The sequence below is a fragment of the Salvelinus fontinalis genome, chromosome 13 (assembly GCF_029448725.1).
Source record: "Salvelinus fontinalis isolate EN_2023a chromosome 13, ASM2944872v1, whole genome shotgun sequence".
Lineage (NCBI taxonomy): Eukaryota > Metazoa > Chordata > Actinopteri > Salmoniformes > Salmonidae > Salvelinus > Salvelinus fontinalis.
In genome coordinates this window covers 54333057-54347904 of record NC_074677.1, presented here as the reverse complement: position 1 = coordinate 54347904, position 14848 = coordinate 54333057, and the positions used below count along the sequence as shown (strand labels likewise).

General features: G+C 44.3%; 1 protein-coding gene across 6 annotated transcripts in view; it reads right to left on the bottom strand.

Moving 5' to 3' along the window:
• Positions 1-14848, bottom strand: part of nrxn2a (neurexin 2a) — a 337271-nt gene that overhangs the window by 177762 nt on the left and 144661 nt on the right. For 5 of the 6 annotated variants that reach the window (XM_055943517.1, XM_055943522.1, XM_055943520.1 and 2 more), the window contains 6 exons: positions 10668-10969; positions 6798-6959; positions 3352-3793; positions 2446-2829; positions 1537-1740; positions 14-40 (listed from right to left, as the gene is read on the bottom strand). In XM_055943517.1, the coding sequence (XP_055799492.1) occupies positions 14-40; positions 1537-1740; positions 2446-2829; positions 3352-3793; positions 6798-6959; positions 10668-10969 (1521 nt within the window). The remainder of the gene's footprint in view (positions 1-13; positions 41-1536; positions 1741-2445; positions 2830-3351; positions 3794-6797; positions 6960-10667; positions 10970-14848) is intronic. The other variant, XM_055943519.1, reaches the window with a different exon arrangement.

The following is a 14848-nucleotide window of genomic DNA, read 5'->3' as shown; positions in this document are numbered from 1 at the left end:
AGGAGCCACTTACTGAGGTTACAGTCTATCCTGATACAATCTGGTGAGAGAGAGAGAGAGTGAGATGGTGAGATCCCCCCCCCCCAAAAATTCAAATTCAAAAGAAAACAATATAAAATTCAAAAGAAACAATATAAAAAGAGAAAAAACTAAACAAAAACATTTCACATCCTTCAAGGCACATTCTGCAGTTTCTTTTTTTCTTCTCCAGAGAGACCACCATCCGGGGACAAGCTCCAGATTCAAAACCAGCCTTTTCCTCACCATGGCAACCACACGGCACCCACTAACACAAGAGCTGAGGGAGGTCATGTTAACTCCCCACTACACTCAGGAGGACCGGTAACGTGTACCGCAATCAGAGTAAAATCACCGTGTTTGTGATATGTCATTACCGTAATAACTTTAGTAGAATTTTCATGACTCTATTTACAACCTAGAAAGTAATCCTACGTTAAATCCGAGGTTGATAACAGATATGCCTCCTGGTGTGTATACAACCCATGTGGTAGTTAGGTAGAGCACAGACAGAGGAAAGAGCTGATTCGCATACCCCCCCGTAGCCACACTGAAACCTTACGCATTTAGAGCTTGAGAGCGTCACGCCGTGGAAAATCTCCTCGCCAGTGTGCCCTCTGAATAATAGAATAGCTACATAGTCATTATGGCGTATAACTACCTAAACACGTGCCAACATAGTCAGAGCTTCCTTGATCTTTTGGATGTAATAAAGCCCTCCGTGAAGGCTATGTACTACACACCACGCCAGGGTTTCGGGAACCGAAGGGGTGCATGTTTTTTTTCTTTTTCTCCCCCCCTAGCACTACACAGCTGATTCAAATAATCAACTAATCGTCAACCTTTCATTATTTGAATCAGCTGCGTAGGGCTAAAAACTAAACGTGCGGCCCTCGGGGTCCCGAGGACCGAGCTAGGGAAGCCCTGCACTACAAGGTGCTATGCTAGTGTGCCTGAGGTGTTCTCTGGAGCTGTCAACCATCACAAAGCAGTGGATGCAAACAGCCAAGGACCAGACTCACTACCTACAGCCGTAATGGGGCATGTGGAGACTGGGGCTACCAGCTGAGGCAGGCAGCCCTGTCAGGCACCATTACTGCCTCGGTCGGCTCTCTACTGCTCTCCTCTTCCTGGGTTAGGACAAATCTGAGAGCCATGGTGGACGGCACTTGTGATCTAGAACAGCAACTACAACATCCGTCGGAACACCATGACAACGAAATCTGTCATGGTGATACGACGTGTTTCTAAGTGAGCTGGTCTCTCTGGCTGCCTGCTCCTAGGACTGCAGACACACCGGCCGTTGAAGGGCTGAAAGGGTTGGGATGGAACAGCTAGCGGCTGACCAGGGAATGGGTGAGAGAGAAAGAGAGAAAACACAGAGGGGATACAGAGAGATGTATATAGATTGTGTATGATGAGGAGAAAGGGGGGGGGGGATACATGTAGGACAATACCTTTGTCCATTACATCATGAGTACTCTCACAGAGAAGCCTTGTTAGCACTGTTAGCATTACCCAGGTTGACGGTGAGTTTGACCCGGCCCCCGTCCAGCTCCAGACGCAGGGTGTCAGCTGAGTCCTGGGAGGTAGTGGCCACAAGCAGCCCAAATGCCCTCTGGGACATAAAGCGCAGCGCCACGTCCTCGGCCTCCGTGTGCATGCTGACTGGCAGCGTCACCTTCAGGTACATGCTACCGTCGTAGCTCAGCACCGTGGCCTCTGTGTGCGGGCACCAAGGACAGGGAGACAGCGTTAGCAAATGTCATTGTCACAAATGTTCCCATACAGTTGAACATCTATTCCTGTACAGTTGAACATACAGTTGAACATCTATACTGAATAAGCGCGTGATTCATAACACGATATCAAATGAAGATGAGAGAATTTCACTTCCACTCATATCTTCAGCTACGATCTTTGCCGAACAAGATGGAACAGATTCTTTGTACGCCTATTGAAGAGACCGCAGTTTCCTGCAGCCACACTAGATGGCAGGAACAGCCTGTAACGTACCACAGCGCTCTTATTTGAAGCCTCTGTTATCAACCTCCTCTCATAGATTTATATTCAGGCCACAAATAGGATGAGGATTCCATTTATATCCCTCATAATGTTATCGGCCTATATGGTTTCACAATGGGGCTCCTATCCTCTCTGTTAGAACGATATCTGTGCTAGATGCAGGGTTATTCAGACTCACGGAGCACCACCGCAATACTGATGAATCACTGATACACAGCACCTATTTATTCCTCACATACCGCCAATTCACTAATAGAGTGGCAATTTACCACTTGAATGACTCACATAAAAAGTGATTTCATCTCCATTGTCTGTATGAAATGTCATTAAACTTGTTTAAAAGCTTTGCGGTAACATTTCAAGCAGGGATCGTTTCCACATTCCGCTGATCCTCTCTCTCACCGCTCTCACAGTTGGGGCCCAGGTAGCCCGTGCTGGTGCAGTCACACACATGACGGTTCCAGCCCTCGCGGCACTGCCCACCGTTGGCACAGACGTCTCTGCCACACCTGATGTGCGTTTCCCTGGTGCAGAAGCTGCTGACTCCAGAGGCACTCTGGATCTCTGCCAGTCTCCTCAGGTCCCGGCTCCGCCCATCCATGAACAGGTCACGCATGCAGCCCACGTAGCCCAGGTTGAGGGGGGCCGTCCAGACTTCTGGGGGGAGGATGAGGCCCTGGCGTGCCTCGGGCAGACCCCCGAGGTACATGTCACCCTCCAGGTCTAAGATCTCACTGCCTTCGTTAGCAGAGAATGGTATGCTGTGGCTGTTCACTGAGATCAGGCCTGAAGGCAAGACAGTCAGAGAGAGTCAACTAGTATCAAGGCTGTCTCACTGTATAATCGCACTGTATAATATAGAATATAATCCAAAAGGTACACCAGGTGTAGAATTATGAAATGACTAATGAACAGGACCGTCTCAGGTCTTTGTCATACCGTATTTCTCTGTTAATAGTAAGGTGTAAGCAACGCTGGCTCAAATCTAGGGGCAAGGCTAATGAGGGCAGACATTTCCCCACATGAGGTGGATGACGGTATAATTGGCCACTTGCGAAATAGGTTAAGGCAATTTACTAAATGTCATACATAGATTATAGCTGCTAAAAATAAGACTAATTAAAACGGGATATGCACCCAGCATCTCTGACGGCAGCTAAGATACATGAAGGAGAAGCCAATACGAGTGCCTTTCACAAGCCAGTAGGATTTAACCCTTGCTATTCCTGATACCTCAATAAGACCTGAGGTGCAGTATGGCTCTGACTAAGCTCCTTTATCAGATTCATCATGTGTGCTTTCTCTCACCCATGCGCCCCTCCCTCTGGAAGTCCACGTGGCACCACTCTCCATCGTTGACCCTCTTGTTGCTGGCTTTCATCTTGATGCTGCCAGAACCCATGTCCATCAGCAGGTAGAGGAAGCCGTCCAGGAGCTCCATAGCAAAGTAGTCGGCCCTGGGCTGCCTCTCCGGCTGTCTGTCTGGGCCCTGCAGACGCCTGTCACCGTGGCTGAACAGCAGCAGGCCGCTGGGCTCCGTAGTGCGGAAGTCAAAAGAGATGGAGCCAGTCTTCTTGGTTTTCCACTTGGGCAGGGTGAGGTAGGCGGCGGGCGTGTCGAAGGTGACCGGCTCCAGGGCCGCCACGTCCTCACAGCGGAAGGTCAGTTCGCCGTGAACACTCACCTGAGGGTCCCGCTCTGCAGCCAGGCGAGACAGCTCCAGCCTGAACTCGTTGTTCTTGTAGACCACCTGTAAGACAAGGGACAGGACTGTCACTGAGTGGGTTGCTGCGGTCTGCCGAAAGACCACTTTATGTCCTGCTATTTAGCTTAACCCTCACTCTTTTCTGTGATTGTACTCACTACCAAACCTTAGAATCCATGCAACAATTTCTAATTCATTGAAGCGTGTAAAATGCACAAGCTCTCGTACATTACACAACCAGATCATAAGACCATAATGAGAATCTCCCTGTCTGTCTGACAGTCTGTCTGTCACATGTGCACTGTTCTCATGTACAGATGGAGGCAGCAGGGAGGCACAGCTGAACATGGTTTTCATTTTCACACCATTTGCAGTCCAAAGCTGACTGGCGCCCTCCTCCAGGGTGAGAACTTTAGTGTCTTTTTGTTTAAAAATACACTAGGCAGCGGCTTGGTTTCACAAGGCACCATTATCAGTAATTGCCAGACCAAAATAAAATCTCATGAGAAGAATAGAAAAAGAGCCCGAGTATGAAAAATGCAATTGTTGAGTCTATTTTCAGCCAAGAGATACAAAAGTACAAAATTGATCTCACGCTACGCTAACATTCTGATGACTCTCAATATCTCGGTCTCCTTTGGTAGCATCAATCATACATTGCTGAGCCTGTGATCAAATGCAGTTCCGTGAAAAGGTATCTGCCTTTCGGATTTTCTTGATGTTTTTGCATATTTTTGACCCTGAATATATTCTTAGATCTTCATCCAAAAGAAAGGAAACCTTAGTGAACAAATAACACAACACATTTTTTTTAATAAAGTTACCAACACCCAATTGCCCCCTTACACTCACCAACTGCTTGTGTCACCTGTAGTTTTTGATCAGTCTCTCTGTGGGGGAATTTTGCCCCACTCTTCCATGCAGAAGTGCTTTAACTCTGCGACATTTTAGGGTTGTCGAGCACGAACTGCTCGTTTCAGGTCGGTTTCTGTCTGGACTTTGACCAGGCCATTTCAAAACGTTTAAATTTGTCGCTTTTTAGCCAATCTGATGTAGATCGTGTTTTGGATCATTGTCTCGCTGCATGACCCAGCTGTGTTTCAGCTTCAGCTCGCGGACGGATGGCCTGACATTCTCTTTCGGAATGATCTGATACAGAGCAGAATTCATGGTTCCTTCAATGATGGAAAGTCGTCCAGGTCCTGAGGCAGAAAAGCATCCCCAAGCCATCACACTACCACCACCATGCTTGACTGTTAGTTAGTATAGCATAGTTAGTGTAGTTAGAGGTTCTTACTGTGTGAATGCAGTGTTTGGTTATCGCCAGACATAACGGGACCCCATGTCATCCAAAAAAGTTCCACATTTGACTCATCTGTTCATAGATAGAACATTCTTCCAGGAGTCTTGGCGATCATCCGGCTGCTTCCAGGTGCTTTCTTGCAAACTTGAGTCAACTTTTTTTGGACGACGTTGGTCCCGTTATGTCTGGTGAAAACCAACCACTTTTGAATAAATAAATGAAATAAGTATCCACATTTCGTGCTATTTGTTCACTCAGGTTCCCTTGATCTAATATGAGGTTTCGGTTGAAGATCTGACAACATTCAGTGTAAAAAAAAATATATACAAAAAATACTTTTTTCACAGCATTGTAGGTGTGTATCAGTAATTCCCAAAGACCCCTCCCAGCACTGACACAGTCCAATATCTATCACCACGTTCTACTGAACAGGCATCAGGAGTCTGTAGCAGTATAGTCACAGATAGAACAATTGAGACAGATATTTCACCGGATGTATAAATGTGAAGCATCCACTTGGTGTTTCCGCTCACTACCAAATATGGCAGTGAGAGGAAGCCCAGTGGCCGGCAGTGGGAGAAGATGGAACGAGATGGATTTTGGCCGACATTCTGCACATTTTCTCATCGATGAAACATTTGATCTCAATACTTTTTTCTGTTCCCAAAACAGGCCTTTATTTACTAACAGAGTGGGCTAAGTTTTGTAGACTTTTGCCAAAATTGCGGTGTTTAGAAGGAGTGCAAAGGTGAACTGAGCTATTGCACACACACACTTCACAGAGTAGGCGTTCCCTAACGGAAATATAACAATCTTTAGTATAGTTATTAGAATTCCTGTACACAACAGGACAAAGACTTTGGGAGGCTGAGGCAGTGAGAAGCATGGCACAATCAATGAAGAGGGAGGCATGATTAATACATGGGAGGGTCAACTAGACAGAGACAGAGGGAGGGACGCGCTGCCTGGGAATCCATGGAGGAAATCAATGTCTGAATTGGCTGTCAGGATGGTAAAGCTAAGGCCTCACTAACACTGGCACAGTATTAATTACAGATGTTCACTGACTGAGAGAGAGGGAGGGAGGGAAGGCGGGCAGGCGGGATGGATGGATGGATGGAGGGGGAGAGAGAGACAGAGAGAGAGAAAGAACGAGGGGGGGGGCAGAGAGAGTGAGCAATAGGAAGGGACGGGGGGAGACAGGCAGAGAGAGGGATAGGGAGGGTATAGGAAGGTCATGGCAGTCACTAGGGAGGGCGGGGGTGGGGCATGAGTACAGGAGTGTAATTAATCCTGGAGAATATAACCTGTATTATTCAACAGAACAGCAAGTCTGGGGTTCATATCCAGGTAGTCATGCTATTATATAATTCAAGGCCATAGCTACATTCATACATGACCACACTGTACAATGTCAGGGGATATGCAAATGACACACAGCAATCTACATTAGGACTCATTAGGACACAGCTGAACACTAAGGGCACTGCATGTGTTCAAAGTCACAATCTGTCATTAATTAGAAACTAACTAAATGTAAAACTATAAACGTGCCATGTTCTTCCTGTGTGATGCACTGGGCGGTTTAACATCTCAATTCCAAGTGGCACATGGGTAAAAGAGCTGTCATTTCACAAAGTGAACGGTGCTTGTGAATCTGAACACAGCTCAACAAGAGCCCTGTGCATTTGTGTGTTCGCAGACCAGAGTCCCCTGCTGAAAGCTGCTGAACAGCACAGTACTTACGTCTTTGAGACAGCCCATGAAGTTATTGCTGACCGGGGAGCCAGGGAGGTCAGCCGTGTTGGCACTCCCGCCAACGTAGAAGAAGTCATCTGAGCCCAGCATGGTGTAGTCCTCCTGGGTGTAGCCGGTGGTGGTCAGGATCCCATCCACAGAGACGGTCACCTGGGTAACCAGAGAGAAAGAGAGGGATGGAGAAAGACGGAGGAGAGACAGAACAGAAACAAAGAGACATGGGTGACCAGAGAGAAAGAGAGGGATGGAGAAAGACAGAACAGAAACAAAGAGACATGGGTGACCAGAGAGAAAGAGAGGGATGGAGAAAGACGGAGGAGAGACAGAACAGAAACAAAGAGAAGATGGCGGAAATAATTGGAATTAAACACCGAACATCCGCTGCTTTGTTTTTGTGGGGGTTTTTGCGGTTAAAATGCTGGCCTTTGAATCGAGTTGAATCCTTAGCTGTAAGATCTACAGTGTGAATTGATGAGCACAGTCGGAGGGCTCCGCCAATCTCAGAAGCTTGCTTCCTTTCTCGATTCTCAAAATATTAGCAGGGTTGATGAGCAAATGATGATATGATCATTTCACAGATGTTTTGGATTTGAGTACAATATTAAATATATCATAGTATCCGCTTGTAGCTGAATTTGAGAAGGCACCCATTCGATGATAGATACAGTAGTCCATCGGCGGTAATCAGACATTTGAGGCTGATTCTAATCAATGTCAAATCAATACGGAGAGACAGGGAGAACAAATTAACGGACCAATTAGCTGATAAAAAAATCCAAATCTATTATTCATTGTTGGGAGAACAACAGTTTCAGAAGGCATTTATAATCCATGAAAATGGTGTAAGAGGAGTTCATTACATATATGAGATATACTATAAAGTACGTGGCTCAGCTTTGACTGAAATGGTAATACTGTAAAGTACGCGGTTTACACTGTTATGATATTCTGTGAATGCTGCAGACCATCACTGCTGACTGACAAACACTACATTTCCCAGAGGTCCTCTCTGAGAAGAGCAAGGCTCTGCCACTTGCACTCTGAGGAATTGCCCTGTTCTGATCATTAATGTAGTTATGGTTGTTTCCTGGTTTTAAATGTACTTCCCTCATGGGGCAACACATTTTTATGTCTGCTGTTGCTGTTTAGAGCTGCTATGAGTCTGTAGCTTCGATTGTAGGCAAGGTTGAACAAGGGAGTAGGTGAGATTGTGTGTGTGTGTGTGTGTGTGTGTGTGTGTGTGTGTGTCAAAGAGAGTGTGTGATTGAGGATGTGAGAGAGAAAGAGCAAGGGGAAGAGCAAGAGAGAGTGAGAGAGAGAGAGAGCGAGAAAGATAAGAGGAATCAGGCCAGCGAAAGCTGACCACCAGGGCTTGTTAAAAAAAGACATTCCACTGGCGTTCCCACAGGAGGTGCGTTTCTCTCTATCGGCATGTCAGTGTGGTAACAGGAAGCTATCCGAAGAGAGGAGCTATGTATGCAGGAACAAATGCAGGGATAAAAGCACGAGCGGGTTTGTAAGCATAGGATTTTTCTGTCTTTGGGGAGTATGGGTGAGGGTAGGCTCGGGATAATGAAGAGAGAGAATGTTTCTATGCAGGTATGGGTGAGATGTGAAGGGGGTCTGTTTGTAAGGACTGAAGATTCAGACACCAAAAATGGTCGTTAGTACATTAGTAGATAGAGAAGAGTGACTATTTTTAATTGGAAATGTATAATCTTAGTATGAATAGAAAAGAACTTGATAAAACCTCATCGTTTTGGTTTTAAATAAAGGTTGCTTTTTTTGTGGTAATAACCCATGAAGGGCTAGAGTGTGGACACACAGGCGATGCATATTAATCATGTCATTATGAATGATTCACCTTAAGTCAAATGGAAAGAGAAATCCCACTTACATACAGCATCGATTTCTGTTAATGTATATATACTATGTACAGTTGATGTTCGGAGGCTTTCAACAGAATTAATAAAAGAATAAGAAACAAAACCGATCTACCTCTACGCATACTTAACAAGTTTGGAAAAAATTCGGATTAGAAGGCGGAAGGGAGGGGAAGGCGAGCTTTGAAGTTGAAAAGAAAGCACGATTTTTTTGTGTGTCTTGTCTTTTAACTGAAGTCTCTCTCTGAGTAATACTGTTACACAGTGCCTGACAGTTCTTTGATGCCCAGTACAGTAAAGGTCTGTGCTTGTTAGTATTATCACTCTGCATCCTTCTTATTCCCTTCCCGTTAGCCACAATGGACCAACCAGATGATCCAATAAGGGAGCACAGGTCTACTCTAAAACAGAATTCTGTTATAGAATAACTTGTTTTCTGATACAGCTTGTTGTCCGCTGGAAGTGAGTTCTAGGAGGCAAATAACCTCGATGATATTTGCGGATTGTAAAAAGAAAATGAGCATGTTGAATGCTACCCTGAAGTTGTGGCCAATTTTGTCATGTCTTTTATTGATTCTAGACAATAAAAGCAACACAATCTAGAGATACTGTGAAAAATAACTATTCAGATGGTGCTTAGAATGCCCAATGTCTGCATCCTTCATCAGAAAGGAAGAAAAATGCTTGATGTGTGTACATTCCTTATAAAAATAATATTCACTACATAGATCGTGTCTTTATTCAATATAATACCAGTAATACAAATCAAAATTGTGTGGAAATGTCATTTGAAATACAAAGAAAATGACAAATGTATTTATGTTTTAAATGAAGGGATGAAGCCTGGAGCCTATAAAGAGTTATGTTAGTTAGTATACAAGACAGAGTTAGGAAAGCAATTGACCATAAAATGGTCAGTCAGAGTGGAGATAGACAGGCTTAATGTGGCGTGGGAAGGGAAAGCAGGCAGGACCAGGGTTAGTAAGAGAGTGTGTCACTGACTAACCCTCACAAGGCGTAGAGCTAGTAGAGAGATTCAAATGTGAAATACATGGTTGTATGCTTTGAAAGATCAACGGTTTCGTTGAAGTGCAAACCTAGAGGCCTGATCTAGCTATACGGACCATGCATCAGACTCTATTCTCAGCTCAGTAAAACAACTGTGGTATCCTTCCACAGGATAAACTCACAAACAGCACTGTACACATTGACATGTAAAGTAACATTTCAGTTGGAAACATGGAACTTTAAAAAAAAAAAGCACCTTCAATATGTAAAAACATGACAAATCCAAAGTGCACGAAAAAAAACTATTATCGATGACTACACTGTTGGTGGCACTGGAATTGAGACTCAATGAGACTGACCCAGAAATCAATCCACAAGTTCCAAGTTATTTCAGCCACAACAATCTACACCTCAGCATGACTAGTCTCACTAAGAAGGCGGAACATCACACTGCATCGTTTTTCACCTATGGAGACATTATTTTGAGAGAGACAAACTTGTGGTATTGATTCATTTCACTCTGAACTGAATTGAAACGAAACAAGATTGTGTACCGACTGACATGGAGAAAAAAATAATGGGTTACTCTAGGTGAGGCATGTTTTCTGAACGTATCCTAAAGAACTGGGGTATGAGTCACTGGAGTTTGGCTTGGGACTGATAAATTAAGGGTTCAATCAGAAAAGCCTAAAACAGTGATATTTAAAAAATGTAGTATGCTGTTTGTTTTCTATTCATCTTTGTTTTTTCAGTCCTGAGGGAGACATTAGCATAATTAAATCGCAAGCTGACAGTATAACTGCTTTTCCTTGGATGCCCATGATGAGGAAACATTAACAACTACTGGAAGCTAAATAATGACACTAGTACTCCCTCTTAAATATAACATGAAACTCTTCCTGTAATAAGGAACGATAGAACTACTGCCGCGCATATGAAGGAGGAGAGACAAGGGGGGCTACAGTACCTGGCGCAGGTTGCGTGTGACACGGACTTCGTGCCAGGCGTTGTCGTTGAACTTGCCGTTGGCAGGCTCCACCAGGGCCTCAAAGGCCCCGGACCCGAGGTTGATGACCAGCCACACAGCGCCACTCCTCAGGGATAGGTTAACGTAGTCAGCTGACTTCCCGGTGTGGAGCAGGAGTCCGTTCCTCTGCAGCGTGCGGAAGGACAGACTAATCTCGTCCAGGCTGCTCTGGATGGGCGTCCGAGACAGGTCATAGCTGAAAAACTCGTTGCCTTTGTAGGTGGCCACCGACTCCTCTTGTGCTGTGGAGGGGAGATGGAAAGAACGCTGGTGTCATCAACTATAGCTACCACAGTTGTTGTTATCTGGTCTCTTTCATTCATTGTGCTGGTCAGGCTTCTTGAAATGGATCATTCTATACGGTAACTGCAGGTTAATAATACTGTTTTTTTTAAAGTATATTTTCTCCCAATTACGACACAAAAAATGTATGTGAACATATCAAAGAACCACTCACACAAAAATCTAATCATCATCATCATACAACAATATCTGCCAATTTTCCTTACACTTGAAACACTTGAAATGTATGGCCTTAAATTCCCTGAATTTCCTTTGGGGAAAAAAACAGACTAGCTTTTCCATGGAAAATGGAGACTTGTTTAAGATATTAGATATTATAAATGCATCTGACACACATGGCAGCACCATTAGGTCTCTAGGGATATATCTAACAACCCTGCTTTAGCAAATTTGCTCAATGACATACCAGACCACATTCTATCAAGTTATGGTTGGGGGCAATCAGATGCAATTTTGCTCTTCAAATATCCATTAAGTGGTCACTAACTGATCAAATGTAAAACGTTCCTACATGTAGTTTCCCTCCAAACGATCAAGTGGACCATGACATTAATTTGAAGAATTGGGCGAATCCATCAAGCACGATGCCTAGGAATGTCATTTGGAATATAGATGATTTGAGCAGGATTTAATCAAGCAAAAGCCAGCTCTGACCTTGGAGAGTCCAACTCCCAGGTAACACTGAGGCGTGAGGCTGTTCTTCGGCTTCTTCGGCTCTAATGTATGATTCATTCAACAGCTGCTGCTATTTAAAGTAAAGCTGGTCCCATGCATATAAGAGCCCAGTCGAAATTATAAATGTTGCCAGGCAAAGCTGCACCCACATTTAACTACCACATGAAATGCAGAGGAGTGCTGCTCATTTTCTTAAAGTCTCTCTACCACCAAAGAGAATAACGCCTCAAGGTCGACATTCATATAAAACGACGTGGTGCAAATACAAACAGTCTAAGCCAACAATTTATATCTTCTGAACAGCATTCTCTGGCTCTCATCTATCCTCTCACTTGAAACGTTATGGGGGGGAATAGTGCTTCTCTCTCCATCTCCCATCCTGCTTGTCGCCTGCTACGTCTGGTGACCCATTGTGACAAGAGGAATTTAATTAGCACTCCACAGTATCTGAGGAACAGTACCACAGACAACTACGCATGGGTGGCCTGTGCTACAGTTCACCATTCTATTTCACTACTGCCTCCCTCCCTCCCTCGCCCTCCCTCCCTCCTTCCCTTTCAATCCGTCTGTTTGTCTATATCTCCTTCTTCACACTCCTTTCAGGGGATCATGTTTGCATGTTTCACAGGGAAATATATACAGTTGAATTAATGCAGGCCAAGCCGCTGAATCCATTAACTTCACAGAGTAATGAGGCCGTCACAACACGCAGGGACACAAAGCCATGACGAGAGAGAGAGAGAAAGCAAGATAATGGGAAATCTGTAAGAAATTAGATAATTACATCGTCTTATTTTACAAGCACACTGTCATATAGTACAGTACCCGCTTACCAAAGACAGGCGCTGTATGAAGATACACACATAATCCTAATGGAATCTCTCCAGTGCTGCTGTACATTCCACACAGCTTATGCGTCTACGGGTGGCCTTTCACACACTGTGGTCTAACACAGTGTAGAGCTCACGGAATTACAGAGCAGAAATGTCTATCAACAAACACAGAACATCAAATATATTATCCAGTTCTGAGTGCACTGATCTCATCAAATACATGAGCAGAGACTCTCCTCCTCCATCCCACTCCTGTTTGTACGCGGCAAAGGAATCCCTTGAGACTGAACTCCTTGCCCTCATAAACCGATTTGTGAACGAGCCTACGATACAGAAGCTCATTCAAGACAGTTCACGTCAGGTCAAGTCAGTCTGTTCGTTCCCCAAAACTACCATGGCACAAACAGCAAATAAACTGCTTATATTGATGATATTGTATTACCATGATAATCCACTGTACTGTGCAATTGTGGCCCCTCTTCTGCTCTCTCCAGCCCTCCAGCATGTGTGGAAGCTAGTGGCCCAACAGATTTGTCTCTGTGCAGTGTCTCCGTCAGGGCTTGGGCCTGATATAATGTGACTGGTCCCTAAAGTGCATGCATTGGATGACAGACACAGCTGCGTTCCTCTGAGACAGCTCTCACATCCCCATCTGGGGGGGAGCTGACTGGAATCTCACATGACAACAGGGAGGGAGGGCATACAGAAGCACAGACAACACAGAGAAAATTCTTAAATAGAGGGAGGAAAATAGTAATTTGTTTTCACATATTGCCGGAGGCTAGGGAATGGTGCATCTCAATAGCGTCAATCATCTCTACAAACCTCCTCATAGTATTTGTTTATGAGAGGCAGCCTAGAAGCTGGGTAAGGTAGTAAAACCTGCTCTGGCATCTCTACATTTAGCTGGATGCCATGACAGCCAAATAAATAGCTAGAGGACTGATGATATCTCCAGGTGTATATTTTCTGTCTTAACTTTTTAGATCCCATAGCGGGCCGTCGACTGCCTGTCTTTAAATAACTATAGCGGCCGCGGACCACAGGAGGCTGGTGGCGCCTTCATTGGGGAGGACGTGCTCGTGGTAATGGCTTGAGCGGAATGGGTGGAATGGTATCAAATACCTCAAACACCTGGTTGGATGCCATTCCACTCGCTCCGTTCCAGCCATTATTATGAGCCGTCCTCCCCTCAGCAGCCTCCACCGCCGCGAACGGACTTTTTTCGTGTCTGTCTCGATATCGCAAAATTCACTTGGTAACAACCCCGTTGTCTTATTCGCGTGGCTGTTGTCATCAACCAGAAACCCGGAAACAGGGTATGCTGTCATGTGGAGCATACCCTGTATGGAGTTAAAAAGTAAGAAAGATCCTATGGTCCTATCTGAGATATATGAGAAATATCTTATCCTGTAATTATTATTTTGTTTTCTTTTCAACGTTTGTATCACTTCATTACTCGTCTCCACAACTTTTCACTTTGGAAGAAGCTGTATCTATGTTGGTTGACGATGCGGATTCGGACATGTCCTTGCACTTTGAGAAGCGATAACGTCAAGGTGAGTGAAATGAGTAAACAGCAGATATATATACGTTTGGTGTTGTCGATATTTGACGCTGTAAACTTGGGTAATACCTTTCAGATGAGCAAATCCTGTCATGTCAAGATAAGTTGGTTGGTACAGGCGAGCACATCAGAGGTGGAGCTCAAATGATTGCTCTCTGTCTCATGGAAATAGCTGCAGTGTTTAGCTGCATATTGTCAGCTAACTAGTGTCACACTGGTATAAAGGATTTTGAAGACAGGCGCAGGCGATACACAATAGGGGGTTTTAATACACCCAAAACAAACACGTATACAAAAACACTGGGCTGTAACCAAACAAAAGAGCGAGAGTAAACCTCACTGAACGACACGGGACAATACCCGTAATACACAATATATATATATATATATATATATATATATATATATATATATATATATATATATATATATATATATATATATATATATATATATATATATATATATATATATATATATATATATATATACACTGCTCGAAAAAATAAAGGGAACACTTAAACAACACAATGTAACTCCAAGTCAATCACACTTCTGTGAAGTCAAACTGTCCACTTAGGAAGCAACACTGATTGACAATAAATTTCACATGCTGTTGTGCAAATGGAATAGACAAAAGGTGGAAATTATAGGCAATTAGCAAGACACCCCCAAAAAAGGAGTGATTCTGCAGGTGGTGACCACAGACCACTTCTCATTTCCTATGCTTCCTGGCTGATGTT